The sequence below is a fragment of the Canis aureus genome, chromosome 1, assembly GCF_053574225.1.
Source record: "Canis aureus isolate CA01 chromosome 1, VMU_Caureus_v.1.0, whole genome shotgun sequence".
Taxonomy (NCBI): Eukaryota; Metazoa; Chordata; class Mammalia; order Carnivora; family Canidae; genus Canis; species Canis aureus.
Window position 1 is genome coordinate 13,903,407 of NC_135611.1, and position 23,543 is coordinate 13,926,949.

Sequence of the window (23,543 nt, forward strand, 5' to 3'; positions counted from 1 at the left end):
TGGAATTTAAACTGACAGAGCTCTTGTGTGTCTTAACCCTGGAGGAGGCAGTAATGGTAGGGCACAAAGCAGACTGACACGGAGTGACACAGTACCGGGAACCCCTTGACTAGGCTTGCCGTCCAGCTCTTAACTTGTAGTCAGCAGAAATGTCTTCCAAATGTGATGCTCCATTGGCTATCACTCCTAGGTTTTAGAATCATAGCAAGCTTTCATCTTTTGTATATGCCTTCACATGTAATTCTGGTGGAAAGTTGGAAATGATTTTCTGGCACAAGAGATATCTTTCTGACATCATTGAGATGAATGGTTAGCTTTATAGATTATGTATTTCTATATTTTTGGATGAAAGTATTTAAAGTCAGGCTTAGGTAACTAAAATAGTTGGCACATAAAATAGTATACACATTATAACTAACTACAAAAGTGCTTTATTTACTAAGAAAAAACATTTTAATCAATGGAAGATTAGTAAAGAGTCTGCTCACTGATTCACAGAAAGACTTAAGAATCTCATTCTCATTTTTGTAAATAGATACATTTTTCCTTTTATGATTAAAATTCTGAGAGATACCAATACAAATGAAAGATGTGCTTATCAAGGAAAAGAATAAGAACATAAGCAAGGCCAGACAATGCCACATAGGTCATAGTTTTCCAGCTCAGTATCCAATAGTGATAACAGGCCAGGCACAGAATCTTCAAAACATCAACCCCAAAAAGGAAACACAGAAGAGACTATATATTTGATTACCTGACATATATTTGACCATGGGACATGCATTCTGTGGCAAGGACTTGGAAGAGCCACCTCAAGCTGCCTTACATTATCAGTGAGAATTTTTTCTATACTCACAAACAACCTTGATGATGAGAAGCCTATATGGGGAATATGGAACTTGTCCCTCACAGCACAAAGCAATTATTAATGTAGAGGAAAAGGGGGCTGGAGGGGAGGCGGCATGACAGCGCTGAACTTAACGTACCTCCTCCTCCAAAAACTGCCACAGCCACACTTAACCGACAACTAGGAGGATGATGCTCATAGGGTGGGACAAGAAAACAGAACCATGACCAAGACCAGGAATTCACCTTGACAGAATGACTGGCAACGTCCTGGAGTTAGGCATTGTTAGTAGGCATTACAGAGCATTCAGCTAAGGCAGAAATCAAGAATTCAGACAGACATATCAGAGAACGAAGGTCCCAGGTCCTGGAGTCTTGAACACTCGGGCATCAGGCTTTCAGTAGACTAGAGCTTGATATGAAGCCAAGGCCTTCCTGACAGAAGTTTCCACATGCATCATGCCCAGACCCAGGCCTATTCTCAGAATGTGACCAGGCATGAGGCCTCCAGGAGGAAATAGGTCCACATGGCCAGACTCCTGACAGAGAGGGCCAGGGAGACCAGCAGCCTGAGGTGAAGGCAGCACTCCCCTGTCCTACCTAACATGCTGGGTATCTAGGGGTAACTACTGAGGAGAATTCTCTGAGGAAGGGGGTGAAGGAGACACAGAGGATCGTGCTTCATGATGATGGCCTAGGAGACTCAATAAGGAAAGCTGAGACTAATTTTTAAATCCATTGCCGCTCTCCTGGGTCAATGTCAGATTCACAAAACGCATCCTGTTCTGTGCAGAATGAGTGCTGGTCAGGGCAGGCTTCTGTCCTTGTATTCTCACTTAAATCCTCTTCAGTAATAAATCCTCTTACTTTCTCCCGGAGGAGAAGCACCTTACGGGGCATCTTCTATGAGGAAGAGGCAGGACATCTTGCCCAGCAATGGGCCATGGTTTTAACTATAGTAGAAACAGAGCTGAGTTTCTAAGACACATTCCATTTAAACATTTCCTCCTGCTGCCCATGTTAAAGTGGCTTCTGAGTTTATCCTCTCCTAGAAGTGGTCTAATGAACTTTCAGGATTCCTTCATAAGGAGGTAGGGAACTTAACGTCAGTCACATTCTTGATAACATTGACCTGTAGGTCACAGAGGGGAAATGATATGCTTGAGTGCTCAGTGCGGTGAAAGGGAAAGGTTAAGGAGGGACCAGAGTCTTCGATACTAATGGACATAGATGAAAGTCAGCTACAGGGTGAGAGAAGGATCAGGACAAGCACGGGCCAGTGTCTGGAGGAAGGAGGCATAGAGCTGTGATAAAATTTGGTCAGCTTTGGATATCAATGAGAACACAAATGCCCATGTTATGCCAGGGGGGGACCATACCACCACTTTCTTCCAGCTCCCAAGTACTAGACACTGTGCTCCTTTCAAGGAGAGCAGACCCTGCCATAGAAGAGAATGGTTTTGGTTTTGTTGTGTCTGATGAAAAAGAGGAAGGGATGATCAACAGTAAATGTCACCCCGGAAGATAAGGACCTTTCCATGCCAACAGCCCCGCTGGCAGCAACTGCCTGGGTGCCATCTTCATCCACTTCCACAAAGGTTTTATGGACAACTTTTGACAGGTACAAATTGGGACTTGGAGAGATTCCAGTAAGATCAGCCTTCCCTTCCTCAAAGACATCCGTGATGCCCATGTCCTGTAGAATAGAATTGAGATCGTAGCTGTCTTCCAGGGTGAACTGCGGGAAGGAAACCTCTACTGTTTCTTCTGACATATTCTCTGAGCTGCTCCAGGCCACTATTTTTTCATGAGTGATGTTCTTTTCAAGCTATAAGAGGAAGGAAATAATGTGTAGGGTCAGATTATGATCCTGCAGAGGATGTCCCAATTACTTTAAAGGGCTTGAGCCTATTTCAACAGCCAGTATAACAATCTTCTGGGTCCTTCCCTAAGCCTCAAAATATTCTGATTTCATTTAAATTCCTCAAAGCAAACCTCTTTCCTCTTTAGAAGTCATAGGATGGTTTAGTTCTAGTGTCATCTGGTATCTGAATGTCAAAGCCCAGCAAAGGTCAGTCAACCAAGTTGGGTGAGCTTGGCCAAGCCTTAACGTTCTGAGGTTCAATCCCCTCTTCTAAAAAATAAAGTGAATATCATTAGGCTATTGCGAGGGTTGAACAAAACAAGGTATGTAAAATATTTAACATAGCACTAGTACACAATACATTTTGAATAACAGCCATTTCTGTGATCACTATCCAGGTATTTCTCTCTCCCTCTGTCTCCAAATCTTCGCTGCACAGAACAGTATACAGCCAAGCCTCCATAGCCTTCATTGATTCACACCTCACGAGCAATCTATTACGGTGTCAGTGTCTCCACTCTCTCAAGGCATGTGCACACAAAAACAGATTTCAGCTGAAGGGTCGTGATGTGACCCATAGCAGAATAGTTCAATCAAGAGATTGACTGAAATCAGGCTATTCAGAGAAAAGGAAAAGAAGTTTCATTTGTAGCAATTCTCACATCCCTCTGCATCCAGATGATTCCTTGGTCTGGTCCAGAGGACAACTGCCAAGAGCTACGCAATGGGAGAGGTGAGTCCTATCCAATGCTTTTGGCATTTGTTCTTTTCTAAATCAATGAGGAAGAACTATCTCACAGAATTCAGATTCTGATATACTCTCTGATACATCTGCTAGCTGAGGTGCCATCCTTCCTCAGAAAGGTAAATGGTAAATAGGGCCCCTCTCCCTCTCTGGAGATCGACAGATGACATATTTTGGAGAGATGTGCAAGTGATGATTTACCTCTTCCAGGCCCTTCACGTTATCTGCAGAGTAAGGAGGCAGCAGGACGAACATGCTGAGTGCCCCCTTGATGTACCTCATTTCGAGGATCTGTGCCTTCAGCTCCTCTATGAAGCCGATTCTAAATAGGCCTTTCTGGTGCATCATCTTCACAGTCTTCTTTTCATTCTGCAGTGGACAAGACAGAAAATCACAGGACTGCCCGAGTAAGTTCACAAGCTCACGTGGCTTCCTTCTCTTCTGAGAACAGGGCTCCATTCATGAGAAGGGTCTTCACCAGAAGCTTTAAGTCATGCCAGTGATCTAACCTATGAACTCTGGGCCCACTGATCAGTCAGCCCTTCCTTTGCCAACACTTTATTTTCGCATGGTTTTAATAGGTTCTTCAGCTCCTAAGGTCACTTCTTGGTAAACTGTCCATCCAGACATCAACCTACCCTAGCCAGGGAAACAAGCCCCACATGCTCCCCCTCCATGCCTGCCCCACCCAGTCCCAGTCTCTTAGCCTCACCTGACCCCTTGCCCTCACTGGCCTGAATGACCTCCCCAGCGCCAGTTGAAACTTTGGTTAAACGATAATCATGTACTATTAAAAAACAACATTTTTTCCTAGGCTTCCATCAGATGACAGGGCACCACCCCAGACACCTTGTGAGACGTCACCAGTCTACAGATGAGGATGAACAATGCTTGTGAGAGTGACATAGCTAACAGATGGTGGAGTGGGATCCAATCCTTTCCTTTCCTCCGTTCTACAGTCTGGGCTAAGATCCCGGGTTTCTTGAGACAAATACAGATGTGAATGCCAATGCATGAATTTAGCTAAGTAACCTAACCTTTGCATTCTTTTCCCTCAACTCCTAGATTGAAATAATAACACCCATTTTCATAATGATATTTTAGGGAACAAGTGAAATAATGAGTGGAAAATGCTCAGCGCAGTACCTGGCAATGAGGTGGTCAACAAAATTCAGGTACTGATTTTTGCTAATAACAAAATATTCTTATTATATTGTATGCTGTAACCCAGAGACCTAAGTTCTAAATTTGACTATACATCCTGCAAATTGTACTTCTTAGTGGAATTATCAGTGGGATGTCTAGAAAACCATGTGCTGTAATATCTTACCTCGTTTAGAGAGAAAGGTGCATCAACTGTGTTTTTAGAGTCAAAATATTTTTCCCATTTGGCCTTGAAGTAAACAGCATTCACCAGCACGAGCACGGTTGTGCTGTCAATAGCATCCTTGTCAAAAAGTTCCTTGATTTTACCTTTAAAAAGGTTTCAGAGAATATCCTGAGTATGAGTTGTATCAGAGGTATTCATGTAGACAGATTTTCCTTAATGCTGCTTCCCATCCCCAAGGCTATGGCATGTCTGATTCAAGAACTAACTCGAGAGGGATGCCTGGGTGGCTCAGTGGTTGAGCATCTATCTGCCTTTGGCTCAGGCCGTGATCCCGGGGTCCTGGGATCAAGTCCCGCATCGGGCTCCCCATGGGGAGCCTGCTTCTCCCTCTGCCTGTGTCTCTGCCTTTTTGTGTGTGTCTCTCAAGAACAAATAAAAGAATATTTACAAAAAGAGAGAGAGAGAGAGAGAGAACTAACCCAAGAAAATGACAAGACTCACAGTTCTGGGTGTGGTGGAGGTGAGGGTGGAACTGATGGGGGAGAAACGCTATCACTCAACCCCAAGAGGGACCCATTCTAAAGCACTGAAACAGAGAGAATTTCCTTCGATTCACTGAACCACTGTGGTGGGAACTTGCTATCGGACATCCTGTGTCATGATTTAACTTTCAGAGTAGCCCCTGCCACCTGATTATATTATAACCTCTTCGAGAAACAGAGCTATTGTGTAAAATTCCTACCTCAAGCGCTCATCACAGCAAAAGGCGTATGCTTAAATACAAACAAAAATGCATATAAGTTTTTATATGGTTTTTATATCCCGGCCTAGTCAGGATATATGAATAGGGCCTTCCGTGTGTCCTCTCTCATTCCATCTCATGTCAACCATGAGAAGTAAGTATTGCTATCTTTTCTTATAAGGAATAAACTACAGCCAGTAAGAGGTAAGGCCACATGTCAAAACTCAGCAAGGCTGGCTGAGATCATTTCTGGGGCCAGATTCTAGCTCTTGGCCCAGCTCTGAGGCTCTTTTCACCATAACACAGCCACCGAGCAGCCTGGAAAATCCCATGCTGTCATCCATTTATAGTCCAGCATTCTTTTCCACCGCAAAGTACCAATCCATCGGCTATTTGAATGCATGCCGAGTCCTTAAAGATGAGTAAAGCTTCCTACTGTAGCACTTCCACTTAAACCCCATAATAATAGATTATGTTGGCATCACCTACACTTTAAATACTCCAGGAGAGTTAACTAACTAGGAAAAATGAGATATTTGTGGCTTAGTATGAATTTTTTCAGCGAACGCACTTTCCTTTTGGCAACTGAGTGGAACCCTGAAGGAACAGGAATTTCTGTGGCATTTGGACCAAGCAAGGAGAAATAATTTTGGATTTAGTCACTTCTCCCAAGATGAGTTCAGACAGGGGAGTTTCATATTTAAAAAAAAAAACTATTCCATTGAACTTAAAGTTTCTAGTTTCACTTCTCATTGGTATCTCTAAACCCTCCTTAACTCAGAAAACACCTATATAGTTAATGAAAGGTTGATAAAAATTGGGCTTTTATTATGTCCCCATTTCCCACTCTTCACAATCTTTCTACTGATCTTTTTTTTAACAAAATGGAAATAGTTAACATCCTGCTGGCATGTGCTTGGCTGAAAGGATTTCACCTCTTGGAGCAAAAGAGCAACAGCAAGCAGCGCAGCATCTAAGTGTCTGACTGTTCGCACCTGCCAAATGGCCTTGAACGTGGTCCATGTAAGTGAGCGCCTGGTCGTGACAGACTAGCAATCTCAGACACTGGCCTGAATTTTCTCCTCTAAGTGGAAAAGAACACCAGCTACAATGCGTTTGGGCTTTCTTACCTTGGGACTGAGATTCAACCCAAAAGTTAATCTGTTGTCTGGACTTTTCGGTTTCTTTTCGGAAATCAATACTTTCAATGGTCGTGTGGTAAAATTGAATCACACCATCTAAGTATTCCTATTAAATTGGTATAAAGAGAAAGAATGCAATGAAATCAGATAACCGTGATGATAGTTAGGCATGAGGCAGTCAAGAGAAGCCAAGTGAGAGATGTGCCCAGTTATTTAAACAGGATGCATGTGGTCTCTATCTATGCCCACTTTCAATTAGCCAGAGGCCTTACACTCATTGTGGTGACAATTTAGGATATAGAAGGGTTATTCACGGGGCACCGAGGCGGCTCAGTTGGGTAAGCGCTCGTCTCTTGTTTTCAGCTCAGGTCATGATCTCAGGGTCGTGAGATGGAGCCCCGTGTCAGTCTCTGCGATCAGCATGGAGTCTGCTCAAGACTCTTTCTCCTCAGGGCACCTGGGTGGCTCACTGGTTGAGAGTCTGCTTTTGGCTCAGATCATGATCCTGGGGTACTGAGATAGAGTCCCATACTAGGCTCCCTGCAGGGAGCCTGCTTCTCCTTCTGCCTATGTCTCTGCCTCTCTCTCTATGTCTCTCTCTCTATGTCTCTCATAAATTATTTTTTTTATCAAAAGAGATTCTTTCCCTTCCTTCTCCCACTCCCTCTGCTCCTTCCTCCTGTTCACACTCTCTCAAAAATAAATAAAATCTTACAAAAAGAAAAAAGAATGCTGATTCATAAAGCAGTCCACAGTTACAAGGGCACAAGCCTTTCCCTCAGATACCTTTTCCTTGGATATAACCCATTTATGGAGACACTGCAACCTGAATATTAAGTAACTTGAGAGACTTAGCTATATAATGCCTCTATTTTTAGCAATTAAAACCCTACTTAATGGTTCTGGAGTTTCTGGGGCGATGAAAACGTCTTGGAAATTGGGTGATGTTTATACAACATGGTGAATGTGCTCAATGCTACCGAATTGTATACTTAAAAAATAGTGAAAAATGCAACTCTTACATTATGTTTTACCACAATTTTTTGAAAAGCCATAAGTAATATACCCAAGCCACTCGGGTGTACATTTTTTATAGATGAATCATATAATATGTGAATTTATAACTCGATAAGCCTAGTTTAAAAGAAAAAAAAAAAGAGCAGCATCTACAATCTCATTTCTGTTGCGGGAGAACATACTTATTTTGGCTAAAGGAGGTTAAGCCTGTGCCCTCCCCGGACCAGCCTAACCAACTGCATCACACATTTGCCCGTGGTCCCACCCCTCGTGTCCTTTGCTAAGTATGTGGCTCCTTCTGGTGGTGACAGAGGAAGCTGGAGCCTGGACTCAGATGCGCCTCGCTGGAGGCACACGCTGCTCAGCCACAGGGACAAGCCATGAGCCTTTTGGCTCCAGACTCAGTCTCCTTCCACCGCATCTCGGTGCTGCTACGTGAGTACAGTTTTATTGAGATGTGGCCCGCTGGTGGCCTGAAAGGGGACTTTAGGGGCGTGCTGGGGGCGGACGGAGAGATGGAAAGGAGAGCTACCAAGTGCATTTGCAAGGCACCTTTACTGGGAAAGACCATCCCAAGACACAAGGCCATTACCAAACCCACGCGTGCCCTGAAAACTATTAGTGACATGACCCTCTTTCCCCCCACAACAGGCCTCATACACCGCTCACGTTGAAACCCAGAAGGACAATAGACAGGGGACCCCAGGGAGCTCCCCAGTCCACAGCACATCCTCCTGTCCAGAGGTGCCAGCTGAGTGATCCAGCTACTCAACTGATTTTAAATAGTACGCTGTGTGATAGTTTTCATCATCAGCCACACCGAACTCACCGAACAGATGGGGAATCCCTGCTCCCCATAAAGCCTGTTGGCAATACTTAGGGTGTAATCAACTCTGATCCTGTCTATCTTGGAGAGAAGGTGCCCGAAGTAGCAACTGAGCAGTCCACTCTCATCACTGGAAGACTCCTCCTGACAAAAGAAGAAAGAAAATGTGACCTGATCCTGAAATGAGTCATTTCACTTTGTTACCATGTGGGGGAGCAAGCTGAGAGGAAGAGAGGGATGGAGGGCTGGAAGTGATCCCAGGGGAAGATCACGGCTCCCACTTGGTGTCAAGGTCATCCAGGAACAATACACCCGGGGACTCAGCAGTGCATACTATATTTTAGATCAGCGCACCTTGTTTTTCTCTATATTCAAAAAGATAGAAGAAAAAGACAACCACCTCTCTGCCCTCCTCTTAAACATTCTAAGGTAGAGGAATATATAACCTGGAGAATATCTTTCCCACTCCTGGTATGAGACAACCAATAAAAGTTTTGTGCATCAGTAGATTACCCCATGAACTAGAAAGGGGAAAACTGGAGAAAGAAATAAGACTCCCACAGCTGATTCCTACCCCTAACTGCCCTTCATCCTCAACCATGCTCCGTCCTGGGGACCTGTACCCTGTAAAAGTAGATAAGTAATGGGGCTTTGCTCAACTGTCTTTATCATGAAGAGCAGAAGATACGAAATCCTACTCTTTAGGAAACTAGCTTACAGCCAACAACACATAAGATACAGAATCAGAAAAGAATTGGAGGTCATATGGTGTTCCTGCTCTTGACATTGCCGCTGATGACAGCCAGGACCTAACGTTTGGGGATAAGTAACCATTGCCAAATACAGCACAGCCAGAAGGAGCAGTTCATAAGAAGAGGGGCAGGAATTTGTAGTGGCTCACCTGCAGAGACCCCTTTATTTCTTCCTGCGCTTCCAGAGAGCTGTCAGCCAGCACTTCCTGTTTTTTGCTTTTCAGACAGGGATCAGGTTCTTTACTTTCGTTCTGGGAAAATTCATTGAAGTGGAGGACCTGCATGATGACAATTATGGGAGTCTCTTAGAAAATATGAATAGCAGGAAGTCTGTTTCAAACACAGTTTTATAGTGTGAGAGGGACAATGATTACATAGTCAAACAACAACAGTTCCAAGGGGAGTGGATGTTTCTCTTGACTTGGTTGTGAAGTGGAATGGAAGGAAAGTGAACTGCATGCTACCCTCAGGTCCGCATTTAAGAGTGAATGTAATCAAACTAAAAGAATATCAAGGTATCCATGAAACACATGTGGTTATTGAGCCAGGCAGACTGTTGGTGTAAAACACAACACTGGACTTTTGAAGACTTGGTATGAAAAAAAGAGTAAAATATCTCATTTACATTTTTTAATTGATTGCATGTTGATATGATATTTTGGATGTATTGAGTTAAATATTATTAAAATTAGTCTCACTCATTTCTTTTTACTTTCTCATGGCTACTAATTTTTTTAATTACTTATGAGATTCGAATTATATCTGTGTTAGCAGTGATCTAGACCTTCCAATCAAACAAGCAAGTGATAACAGCAAAAGACAAGTTACACAGATCATTGCAGAAAGGTAAGATACAAATGCACATCTTGCACTGCTCAGCACAGTTTTCCTGAACAAGCGAAAGCCAGGTGCCTGGAGAAAGAACATCTGAAACCTCATGGAGGATGAGGATGCCAACCACACTCTAAAGCTAAGTTTTGCTAATGGAATAATATTCTAAATCAAAGTAAATGAATAAGGTAGAATGATGACCCCAAACACATTCTACCTTAATCCAAGAATTCAACTCCTCCATATTAAAGGCAACAGTGGGGTTCCCATATAACCTCTGTGACATGTGCGAGATCCAGGGAAGTTATAAGGCCAACCTCAGGAGCCTATAGTTTATTCGGCAAGTTGTTCCTGTCACTTTCATTCATTCTTTCTACAAATTTGTATTGGATGGCTAATATAAGCCAAGCTCTGTTCTATGACAAAGTATCTTGCCATCTGGGGGATTATACTCTAGTAGGGGAGGCACATAGTAATGAATTATTGTACGCATTGTGTTGGAAGATGGCAAATGTCATGTGGGGGAAAGTAGCTGGGCGAAGAGGGAATTTTACAGGGTTGGATGTCAAGATGCAACATCAGATTGAGAGTTCAAGGTAGGCCTGGTTGAGAAGTAAATTCTGATCAAGGTCCTGAAGGAGAAAGTAAGTTATAGATCACTTGTCTGGGGGAAAAGCCATGAGGCAAATGGAATGGAGCAAAGGCTCTGAGGCAGGAGTGGGCATGCTTACCCAAGGAATCTGGAAGCCAGTGTAGCTGGAGGAGTGGGGAGGGGACAGGGTGATAGAGGGAGTCACCTAGCTGTCTAGAATTCAGATACAAGACCTTCATGGCCACGGTAAGGACTCAGGCTCCTGTCATTAGCCAAATTGGAAGTCCAGGTTTTGAAAAGATGAGAAATAGGCTCTGACTGAGGTTTCTAAAGGATCTTTCTGGCAGATAGATTGAGAACAAACTGTCAGCAGAAACAAGGAAGCCCATGAGAAAGTTGCATCCAGGTTAGAAAGGATGGTATTGGGTCAGGCCTCAGGGACATAGAAGGAAGTGCCAGCATTCTGGATGTATATTAAGAGAAAAGAGGTTGAGTTAGAGTTTGATGTAAAGTGGGAGAGAAAGAGAGGAGTCAGGGAGGACTCCAAGATCTTTAGCCACTGGGTACATAATTGGTGCTTACTAAATATTTATTTATGGAATGAAAGAGAGAAGACACATACACACATTAAGAATATTGCTAGCAGGGATCCCTGGGTGGCACAGTGGTTTAGCGCCTGCCTTTGGCCCAGGGCGTGATCCTGGAGACTCGGGATCGAATCCCACGTCGGGCTCCCGGTGCATGGAGCCTGCTTCTCCCTCTGTCTATGTCTCTGCCTCTGTGTGTGTGTGTGTGTGTGTGACTATCATAAATAAATAAAAAAAAATTTTAAATAAATCTTTAAAAAAAAGAATATTGCTAGCAGTATCAGCATGGATAATTATAGAGAGGAAGAGGGACAGACATGCAGACACACAGAGACAGAGAAGGTGACTGAGAAAAGCTGAGACTGAGAAGGGTGGAGAAATGTTACAAAGGAGGCAGAGCCTTGAAGAGAGAACATGCAGGACATAAATGAATGCTCCAGGGCAGATGCAGCCTCCTTCCAAGCCCCAGGCTCAGTGAGCAGCATGGCTTGTCAAAGAGGGACAAGGGTCTGACTCTGAGAGTGGACCCAGAGGTACTAGATCCATACCTGATCGATCTGCTCTGCACTGTCACTTCTGGCCCCCAGGCGGACCATGCCAAGGGCAGCTGAGAGGCTCAGGGGACAAAAGAAGATGTTTTTATGATGATCATCTTTGCTTATCTCTTGGAAAAGATCAAAGCAAAATTTGGTGTTGGCTGCAACAAGAGAATCCATCCTGAAACTGAAAACAGTCTAAAACCAAAAACAAAATAAAACAGAGAGAGAGAGAGAGAACATGATGATCAGAGGAGATAAATCCATAGTACTCATTTTACATACATGAAATATAATCAAATACAATGATTCAACACGTTATTAAAAACTTGAAAACTAGAGCCATCGTCATCCTGCTGTATAGATATTGATTTCCATATTGATATTGATACAGACAGAGATCTATTTTCATTTAGTGATGTGAGCTACTTTCCTAGAGCTGTGGTAACCACCGCAAACCAGGTGGTTTAAATAGGAGGAATGTATTCTTCTTCAGTTCAGGAGACCAGATGCCCAAAATTAAGGTGTTGGCAGGATTGGTTCATTCTGGAGGCTGTCAGGGTAAATCTGTTTCTTTCCTCTCTCCCAGCTTCTGGTGGTTGCCAGCAACCATTGGTGTTCCTTGGTTTGTAGAGGCATCACTAATCTCTGCCCCCATCTTCATGTGGTGTTCTTCACTGTCTTCTGTGCAAGTCCAAATTTCCCCTTTCTCATAAGGACACCAATCACTGGAATAGGGCCCACACGAATCCAGGAGGACCCCATCTTAACTTGATTACAGCTACAAATACCACACTTCCCAATAAGAACACATTCAAGGTACCAGAGATTAGGTCTTAGACATGTCTTTGGGGGACACAATTCTATTGTGGTAGGACTGCCTTTATTCAAGTAAAACAAAGTTACAGGTAACCGTGTCCTCATGGTCAGGTTAGCAATCAAGAAACCTTTATTCCACCTCCTTCTCCACAGGCTATACCTGTTTCTGTTTAAGCCCTTTCCAGCACTCTCCCCTCAATGTCCTAGGACTGAGGATATACCCAACAAATTGTCATAAGTCATGTCCTTTGTCACCTTCTCACCTCCTCTGACCCATTCCACATGCAATCTGTAGGACCTGAGGTGCTTCAGCCAGTCATCAATATTGTTTAAGAGATCATTGACCTTGAAAGATGTTGGGTTTTAGAAGTCATTAGGTTGAATACTTTCTTTTGACAGGGTAGAGTCACAGGTAATATGGAACCAAAGTAAGAGAGTGACTCCTTGAGAACAGATTCCTTGTCCTTCCAGTGATCTGTTCCAAAAGTATCAAGAAAATATTATGTAGATCTCACCTTGGACTATCCCTCTCAAAGGAAATGCCTTTTTTTTCTTTCTTTGTATTTCCAAGATGGAAATATAAGCCCACTCACTTGTGTTTTTTATCATCAGACATGTGGCACATAGTAAGCATTAAGAAATTATTATTGCATTGAATTGAATAGTGTACACTGGTTTTAGCATCTTCTCAGCTTAACATTGGCTTTTTTAGTCTATAAAACCTCATTCAAAAAAATAACATTAGGGGATCCCCAGGTAGCTCAGCGGTTTGGAGCCTGCCTTCGGCCCAGGGCATGATCCTGAAGTCCCGGAATCAAATCCCACATCAGGCTCCCTGCATGGAGCCTGCTTTTCCCTCTGCCTCTCTCTGTGTGTGTCTCTCATGAAGAGACACACACAGAGAGAGGCAGATATTTTTCTAAATAGTGCCAGACATATGTTTTATATATATTAGCTTACTTTTATTGGGTAGATTGTCACTCCCTCTTTCCAGATGAGAAAAGAATCAAAGAATCGCATCACACATGTTGACCTAAACTAAGTGCTCTCTGTGCTGTATCTACCATTTCTACTAAATCTCACTCCATATAGGACAGGCTGGCCAAACACATGCCCACTATATATTGGTGTTTCCCGCCACCACCACCCCCATTCAGCTTAGAGTCCCTTTTTATGCTTACATGTTTTTCCCTGCTGAATTTGTAAGTGACATAAGTATTTCTCATTTTGTGTGGTAAAGCTGAGTTCAGGGAGGTATTTTCCAAGACATGTATGTCCTGAGTGTGCCTGGGAATTCAGTAATGCTTCACACCTCAGGAATCTACATTCTTTATCTGGAAAAATATATTCACATCCAACATGTTCACTTTACAACAGTGGCTGGAATTACCCATTTAGTAACAAATTTACTGAGGAAGTAGAGAAATCAGATAAATTCAAGGTGGTCTGAGTTGAGGGAATTGCACAGGCTTGTGTGAAGTTGCAAATTTTCAGATAAAAAAATACTAATATATTTTTTTAATTCTAATATTTTTAAAGTCTTTGTCATATAATGGAGGTGGCTATTTGATCAAAATCTTTGCCATCAAAGGAAAAGGCATTGGATATTCTGGCTATTTGTTTACTACTATAAAAGACTAGGAGCACAATACGAAAGGAAAAGATGGGATTTGGATTGAAAGTTGAAGGATCTCAACCTGGCTCTTTAAACGTTCCAGCTATTTACCCCGGTTCTTTGTGAGGATGTGCCCCTGGCACTAGAGGGGAAGGGTGTTCCTTTCTGGCATGACTTGCACAGAGCTGAACAACCAGAGTCCTACCTACTATGGAAAGGACATGATAGCTCATGCAGGCCAACTCCTTCCATTCTTCTCGAGACTAAAAAACCTGAGGCCAGAAGCAGCAAAGTGACTTCCACACAATCACAAAGCTGGCCAAGAGAAAAGCAAGGCTCAGACCTCTCCATGCCCAGGCCTGCTCTATAGAATACACTGTATTTTGCACCCTTTTCTAATTCTACTGCTACCCTTATTCACTCTAGGAGCTCCAGTGCACCCCTAAACTCTCTCTTCCTGTTGGTGCATAAAGAACAGAGAATCTACACTAAATTTTATTAACTTTTCATGAGTTCCTTAACCTGGCTCCAGCTACTCTCATGTTCTCACCCAGCAAAAAAATCCCTTTTCTGAGCCCCATCTGGTTCTACCCTGTGGTTGGTTCTAAGTTTCCACCAGAGTCTATGTAGCTTTAATTCTGCCCAAACTTCCAAGGGAGGGGTAAGAATGGTAGTTGTCGAAGGATATCCAAAAAGGTGTAGTTGATATTGGATGACTGTATGTAAACATTTATTTCAGGAAACCTTTCCTGGTGTTATAGAAAACTCTAAAATAAAGAAAAATGAGCATTTAATAACTTAACTGAAATGGCATCCGGTAATTACCTTCTGAAAGCTGTTGTTGTTTTGCTTGTTTTTAAATTAGAGACTGGCTAAATCTGACAGTAACCGAATTACCCAATAACCATTTATAAAGTTCTCCCATGAGGGTGGTCACTGCCCATAAAAGGATGAGCTGAATGAGACCCAATCTCTGCCTCTGAGAAATTCACCATCTCATAGAGCAGATAGAGCAATAGAAGCAGCTCCAGTGGTGGTGTAAGAGCTTTGAGGAGTCCAGTATTAATTTACAAAATAAAATGGAAAAAATAGGAACACCTGGGTGGCTCAGTTTGTTGAGTGTCCAACTCTTGGCTTTGGCTCAGGTCATGATCTCACGGGTTATGGGATGGAACCCCGTGTCAGGCAGCCCTGTGTCAGGCTCCATGCTCAGCAGGGTGTCTGCTTGGAGAATCTCCCCCTCTGCCCCTCCTCCCATGCTGGCTCACACACTCGCCCTCCCTCTCTCAAATAAATAAATACAATCATCAAAAAAGAAATGGAAAAGCATGAGAGTATTATATAAGAAAAAAATTTCAAATAGCACTTATCAAGACTTATTCTAGTATTACTCTAATAATATTCAAGCAGACAATTTAAAAATATAATACTTTCAACATTTTTAAAGCCACTTAACATTGTTCTTCTTCATTAACTTTGGTGGTCAGTAAAAGCCATGTTATGTTGTTACAACAAAAAATAAAGTAAAAAAAAGTTCGAAGGTCAGTTTTCTTGTCCTTATCAAAAATCCCTTCTTATCAGGACTAATTTAAAAAGAGTAGAACTAAACCCGTCTCCAAATCCACTGGATTTACTAATGGGACCAGCTTAACAATAAATGGAAAGTAGAGATCTAATCATCATTATATGAAAATCTACCTGTATCAGATATTAGAGGTATGTAGCAAAATAACTTTCAGACTTTAAACTTAGTGGTGTGTATAATAAATAAGTTCATAGAAACACTTTCATAATAGCCCAAACTCAGAAACAAACCAAATGTCCATCATCAGTAAGGTAAATAACAATTTGTGGGTCAGTCATACAATGGAACATACACACCAATGAGTCTGCGTGAACTATCGTCACCCCATGATAACACGTATCTCACAAGTACAAACTTGAGTGAAAGAAGCTGTAGGAGAAGAGTCCATGATAATATAGTAACATATAACCTCTCTATATATTTATGTACATATATATTTATACATAAATTTTATATGTATGTCTAAAATTTAATGTTAAAATGTACTGTAGATGTATTATTAAGCATGGCAGCAAATTTTAAGGCACTGCAAATTTATTTGTGTTTAACACAAGAACTAAGATTACATGGAAAATTGAGGAATAATCTCTCAAAATGAAATTCAGCCTCCAGATGCAATTAGGATGCTCCCTAAACATCAACAGGAGGTACTGTAAATCCACTCTGGAAAACATCCACCACACAAAGAACTTTCTATTTGGCAAAGTCTAAGTCTGAAAGCTGACTGCTGATGTCAGCTACTTCTTAATAAGCTACAACTTAAAACTTGTACATAATTTACTTCAGTCATCATTATTTCCGAACAGACTTGAAATAATCTTTAAATCTTTAAAATAGCAAGATCCCCCAAAAATCCATTCATCTCAAGGAATTAGCACTACTCCACCTACAATGACTTTATAATAATAGCTACCATTTAATATGTCTACAATGTGCCTGGTATTTCACAAATGTTGTCCCTAATACTCAAACAATCCTGTAAATTAGAAATTATCCTCTCTTTACATCCAATCATTAAGTTGCACGACTGGTCAAGAAATCTGTCACTTCAGTCACCCTCTTTCCTCCTACATCATGCTGCCATCCAGAGAAGGTAACACTTGTGTTCTCCAAGACCACAGCTCTAGTAACACACAATAAAGCTTCCTGACAGGAAGATGTTCTTATAATAAATAAGAAAATAATAAGGTAAAATAATGATAATAAAATAATAAAACATGTATTATTGGTTTCACTGGTGTCTCTGACCAATGGCCAACACCAAGGGTCCATCAGGACTACTCTGAACTACCTCGCCTCTACGGGGCATCTCCAGCCTCAGGTTGTCCTTCCAAGACTCCTCTGATCTACTGGGAGATTGCTTCTCTAGACTGAACATTTACTCTAAAATTTTTTTCAGATTGCATTGAAACCTTTGGAAATATACCATAAACATAGATTGGAACTTCATGATTGCAAACAACTTTATCCCAAATTAGATCTGACTTAGGTCATTCATTCTTATTCTCCCCAATATCACCTCCCATTGACCACAACTTTGAAGAGGGGGGGTGGCTAATTGGCAATCTTTATTCAGAAAAAAAAGAAAAAACTCACTTTGATATCAATAGAAATATTATCATATTTTTGTCTATAACACTTTCCAAGTAAGCGATCCATTATTTAACCTGTCATGAAGTAAAAGGACTTTGGCTCTCGTATTCAAACTTATCGTGCAGATGACAAAATATCAGGTATCATTAATGATGTTCTACAATCTGCACAATAAATTTGAATTTTGCTCCCACAATATTGACAAATCAGTTGACTTTATTTTCCACGTGCTTTCTAATCTTGTGATCATAGCTTAGGTATATAGATATTAAACACACAACATTCATATTTCAGTTTCCCTTATCACTCTGTGAGGTAATTATTTTTTTATATTTCTGTCTTTGCTGCCAAAGCATAATTCTCTTGCAGGCTGGTTCCAAGTTTTATATTCATCTTTGTATCTCATCAGTAAAGAATGCAAATTGTGGCACATAAGAGCGCTTCAAAGCTTTTAAGGATTTATTTGCTAACATCTGCCATTTTTCCCTGTAAATAGTTCTAACGTTTGAAATTATAGATGATAATTCAGTGTTTCATACGCAATCTGCATACATTCAATCAATAGAGATGCTACATAGCGGAATCAAGTTTTGATTACTTTTCTGCATTAGAGATAGTTCACTTGTTAAATTGATTTCCTTTAAGATGAAACGTAAAACTTTCGATGAGATAGATTTTCTAACAACTCAAAATATTCTGGGGTTCTTTCCTTCACAATAGGAAGAAAAAATATATCCCCAAAATATTTCATATCTTATGATTTTCATAATTCCCACAAAGCTATTAATAACCCAAGAATGAAATTCCAACTTGACACACATAGATGCTATACTGCTAGTATATATTTTCAGATCTAGTTAAAGCTAACTGAATGATAAGCAATCTTTAAAGACAAATAGTTGTGAAAGATACAATCAAAAGCATTTCCAACTCAGGTTGCAAAAGAGAAATGTAAGCTCATATTATTTAAAATACAGATATTCTAAATATTATACCATTTTTATATTATAGGAATAATAAAAAGATAAAATTCAATCTGTCAAGTATGTAAAGATTTTTAAAATTATTCAAACATCCACATTTTTAGAAAATCAATCAACTACATCAGACATCTGACCGGGTACTTGGGGGACAAGTGAAATCACAGATGTTTCTAATATCTCCCAGCAAGTATTGCCACATTTACAAAAAATTCAACACATCATAAAACAAACTTCTCTTTTTAAAAAGACATTGACTTCATCAGAATAGCATATACTTTGGTTTCAATCAAATCCCCTTTGGGTTTCTATGATTTAAAATAATTTTCCAATGCGATGTTCATTGTTAAGAATGATATTAGGCAATGCTTACATTTACCTTCTTGCCTTTAGAGTTGCTGCTAACAGCTGGGCAGGTAAGTTTCAATCCACACCCCATCAAGAATGGAAATATAGGAACTTTGCCCCTCCCACGATGGCACTTTTCCAAGTGCCATTTTGGAATCCAAGGTAAAATTGTCATTAATTGATTAAAGAGGAAAAAAGAAGAAGACAAACATATGGTATATATATTTTTAAACAACTTCATACATTCTATGCTCTCCACTGAGTTAAATATTTAACTTACTATGTGTATGTTTTCTTTACTCTTTCCAATTGGGTCTCTTTTCAGAGGACTCATCATAATATTTGATCCACATCTTTCTTTTTTTAAGATTTTTTTAAATTTATTTATTCATGAGAGACACAGAGAGAAAGAGGCAGAGACACAGGAGAAGCAGGCTCGTTGCAGGGAGCCCGATGTGGGACTTGATCCTGTGTCTGCCAGGATCACAACCCGGGCTGACGGCAGTGCTAAACTGCTGAGCCACCGGGGCTGCCCCGCATCTTTCAACTCAAATCGCTACACTAGAGAAGAAAACAATTTTACTTCATATAACCATTGTTTTGGACATTCACTTATACTTCAATTTCTGTGTTATTCTAACTTTTCTTCGCTTATTACACAGAATCTGCAAAATGCATGTTAAGCTATTATTGTTTGTTGCTTATTTGTGAGGGTTTTTTTTTTTTCCCTCTAGCAGTCCTGGGTTGGAGATGGGGGGTTACTATTTAGTTTATCAACTAGAATAGCTGAATACCAATCAGTGGGTGGAAATGATCAAGGTCTACTGACAGAGATGGCATGAGGAGTGCTTTCTAGAAGAAAACTAATTTGCTAGGAAGCAAAGAACTGATCAACTGTGTGCCAATATCTCCAGAAAGTCTGTCCAATTTTGCCTCCACACCATGTGACATGCTCTTCTATTTGTCCTATTCATTTCTTCAAGGAATTTTAGAGCTCCAGATACCTCATTTTTTTCCTTTCCCCCCCTCCCTCCTTTTCTCTCTGCCTTCCTTCCTTCCCCTTTTTCTTATCAGGCTTTTAATAAAGTTTTCATGGGACAAATATATTCCACAACTGAAAAAACAAAAGTTTTAAAACTGAGCCAGAGGGGCACCTGGGTGGCTCAGTCAGTTAAGCATCTGCCTTCGGCTCAGGTCATGGTCCCAGGGTCCTGGGATCAAACCCCACAACAAGCTCCCTACTTAGCAGGCAGTCTACTTCGCCTACTCCCTCCTCTGCTACAACCGGCTCCCCCTGCCTGTGCTTGCTCTCTCTCTCTGTCATATAAATAAATAAAATCTTTTTAAATAAATAAATAAAACTGAGCCAGATAATATCTGAGGCTGTTTTGGGGTCCAAGAATCGGGAAGAAAGGTTGTAACTAGAGGAAAGTGAGAAAGAGTGAAAACTTGCAGAATTGACATAATTTAGGGACAGAATGAGGACTCCTCTCTGGCCAGGTTCCCTTTTTGACAGCCTTTGTCTCCCTTTGCTAGCTTCTTTTCAGACAATAGTATTTCTGAGCTTCAATTCCACAAATATTATTATATTAGAGAAATTTGAAAGAAAACTTTTTAAAGTGGGGATATTGCTATTATGGAGAACATAAACTGCTTATCTACACTATATGTATAAGGAGAATGTAAGCTACTTACGCAGCTAGTGTGAAATGAAACAAGTAAAAGCCCATTTTATAAGGTAAGATGTTGACCAATGAAAATTCATAGCTGAGCATCAAGAAGGTCTCTCGATTATCAATAGTGAACATAGAAAACAAATATGCTGTTAATTCTCCTCACTATTTCATTTGAAAAATGCTCGTGGGGTTTTTCTCTAAATTCTTCCACAAGATTCTAAAAACCATAATTTTTCAGTTGAATATCATCATTGGTTAGGACTTATGAGGGGTTGGAAAATTTTAATATGTAATCAGTTAATTCATGTTAGTTGATCAATAACTATTTCACATGGCTGCTGTCCAGCATTACCTTTCAGAAAGGATACTATTCACACGCACAGTAAGGTAATTTTTTTGGTCTGGTTTTCTGGATTTGGGGTTGTCACATATGTTGTTGTTGGCTGCTGATATTCATACCGCATTGGGCATCTGGGTGCCCGAGCAGATTCAAAGCTTGTTAGACTGTTTTTAATCCAGGACTGAATCTGTTTATCCTCTCAAATAATCCAACAAAATCTGACTACTGATGACTGTGCCCTACAAGCCTAAAAATTTGGTGTGGTATGATTGTTCAATCATTAATGATGAAATCTACCACTATTTGTAGCTAAATATTAAGGTAATGTAATGAATCACTAAGGAGGGTGTGAGAATTCGTTGAGTGTCTACTACATGCCAACATCATTTGTGATTTTGCATACACAATCTCACCTGAGTGAAGAAAGTCAGTCTCTCTAGTATCAGTGACTTAAAGCATCAGAGAATTATACTAGAGTTTAAAGGAGTTTTGGAGAGGTCACTCCCCTGACAGCGCTGCTATTCAAGGCAAGCTAGAAAGGTTTTCTGTGTCAACAGGCTGTAAGAATATGATTTCATCAAGTGTAGAGTTAGATGGCTCCTCCTAGGTATGTTACAACTCATCACGAGTTATGAACCAATCTTTTAACTCTTTAGTAACTGGTCTTTTCTTCCTGGATTTAAAATTCAGGAATGCCAGAATGATTCACCAAAGTCTTTGCCAGCTTGTGACACAAAACAATATGATTAACATCTTCTGTTATGATAAAAGTAGTCTTTTTGAAATATCCTAAAGAGGCTCTTTTTCCATCTAATTTTACCTCACGTTGCTGAGGAAACAAAACGTACATTGGGAAAATATCAGCATAGTAGGCCTTTGAACTAATGAAAAATAAATCTTTTACCCAAAGTAGACAGTTGAGCATACATTCATTATTTTATCCTTCATATTTAAAAGCCTGGGCCACAAGATATAAAATCAAAAATACAGGGGATCCCTGGGTGGCTCAGTGATTTGGTTCCTGCCTTCGGCCCAGGGCGTGATCCTGGAGTCCCGGGATGGAGTTCCGTGTCAGGTTCCCTGCGTGGAGCCTGCTTCTTTCTCTCTCTCTCTCTCTCTCTCTCTCATGAATAAATAAATAAAATCTTTTTTAAAAAATACATATATATACCATTAAAACAACAAAAAAAACAATAATAATAAAGACTAAAATACACAAAAGTTTGCTTTAAAACTTGCAATCACCCTTTCCATCAAAGCCCTCCATTCTCCTCGATCCCAAACTGAAGCCTCCAGGCTTCAAACAACACCAACTGCCTGCCCCAGTGAGACAGACACAGAGAACAAAGATGACCAAAGCTATAAGATGACAAAGAATACAACACAGAAAGAGCAGCACAGTGGCAATCAGAGGCTCCAGACCCTACTCTGAATCCTACTAGCCTGACATCTAGAGCAAATACCTCTAGCACTTCAATTTTCTCATCTATAAAAAAAAAAGAATAATATGTCTTTCCCTGCTCCTGTTATACAAATGTTCCTATTATTAGTATAATTATATAGAATTAGTACAGCATAAATGTTTTTTTCATTTCTTAGCCAAATCTATATGACATCTATTTCTTCTGCAATTGTAAATCAGGGCTTCCACCTTCTGATCAAGTTTCAGAGACTAGAGCCTTCAGGTCAAATCCAGTCCACTGCCTGTTTTTATAATAAATTTTTATTGACATACAGCCATGCCCATTCATTTACTACTGTCTGCAGCTGCTTTCCAGCTACAATGGCAGAACTGAGTAGTTGTGAGGAGACCATATGGCCTGTAAAATCTAAAATATTTACGATCTGGTTCTTTACTGAAAACTTTGTTGATCCTTGCTTTAAATGACAAAACATCATCATTTTTAACACCTATGAAATTTTTATATCCTTGGATATATAACCTCTCCTTACACAAAACAAATGTTATAATACAGATAAGAAATACAGTTTCTTAAATTAAAAATACTTATTTGCATTTGACCTTAATCCCAGGCAAAACTCTAGACCTCTCTAGTATCCCAGTAAAATAATAGCCCAGGCATTCATTTGGTAAATTTATTGAGTGCCTACGATGTGTCAGGCATATCCAGTGAACAAGAGGATGATTGCTCCTGACTCATGGTGCCTAATGCGGTAGGAGCTTACAACCCAGACTGTCTTACCTGCATCTAGATGTAATAAGCATTTACAGAGGACCCTATATGTCACAGACCCTTCCACATCATTACCTCATTCAGTTCTCCAATAAGCCAAAGAGGAAGACATTGTTTTCCCAACAGACAAATGAGGGAGTTGGGACTCAGACACATTCAGTTGCTCGCAGTCACGATGCTAGAAAGTAGCAGGATGATATGATGATAAAGTAGCACCTGCCTTGCACTCTTGCACAAGGATAAAGATCCTCAAACATCTAGCTTCAACACTGGAACAACTATCCCAAAGGCTCCTGTACCACCAAATGCTTGCCCTCTCCCGATACATACCTGGAAGCCAGTGAGGACTGTCCCCAGCTTAGGTTTGTGCTCTGATGAAGTCAATTCAATTATCACACAGAAGAGGGAGCAGCCAAGTCCTACAGCCTATGAAAACTGGTAAGGATAGATGTTGAGTAATTCTATGACTTTCTAATTATGACCATGAATCACAGTGATTAACCTATAAGACAGGGGGTGGGAGGGGAGACACATTTATTGTTATTAGCTCAACAAATTTTAGATTGAAGTGATTATCTCTAA

The 23,543-nt window shown here is 40.6% G+C and overlaps 1 protein-coding gene across 3 annotated transcripts; it reads right to left on the bottom strand.

Annotated features, from left to right (window-relative positions):
- Positions 1–415: 415 nt before the first annotated feature.
- SERPINB12 (serpin family B member 12) lies at positions 416–23,417 on the bottom strand. 3 transcript variants are annotated; one of them, XM_077889368.1, is made up of 8 exons: positions 23,292–23,417; positions 11,823–11,997; positions 9,414–9,542; positions 8,516–8,656; positions 6,658–6,775; positions 4,786–4,928; positions 3,657–3,824; positions 416–2,674 (listed from the first exon to the last, which is right to left on the bottom strand). In XM_077889368.1, exons 2-8 carry the CDS (start codon positions 11,988–11,990, stop codon positions 2,270–2,272), a joined length of 1,272 nt encoding a protein of 423 aa, XP_077745494.1. In that variant the 5' UTR covers positions 11,991–11,997; positions 23,292–23,417; the 3' UTR covers positions 416–2,269. The 3 variants fall into 3 exon arrangements, with proteins under 3 accessions (XP_077745494.1, XP_077745573.1, XP_077745415.1); XM_077889447.1 differs by having other exon boundaries at positions 11,823–11,971; positions 23,292–23,390; XM_077889289.1 differs by lacking the exon at positions 23,292–23,417 and adding an exon at positions 23,037–23,245.
- Positions 23,418–23,543: the final 126 nt, after the last annotated feature.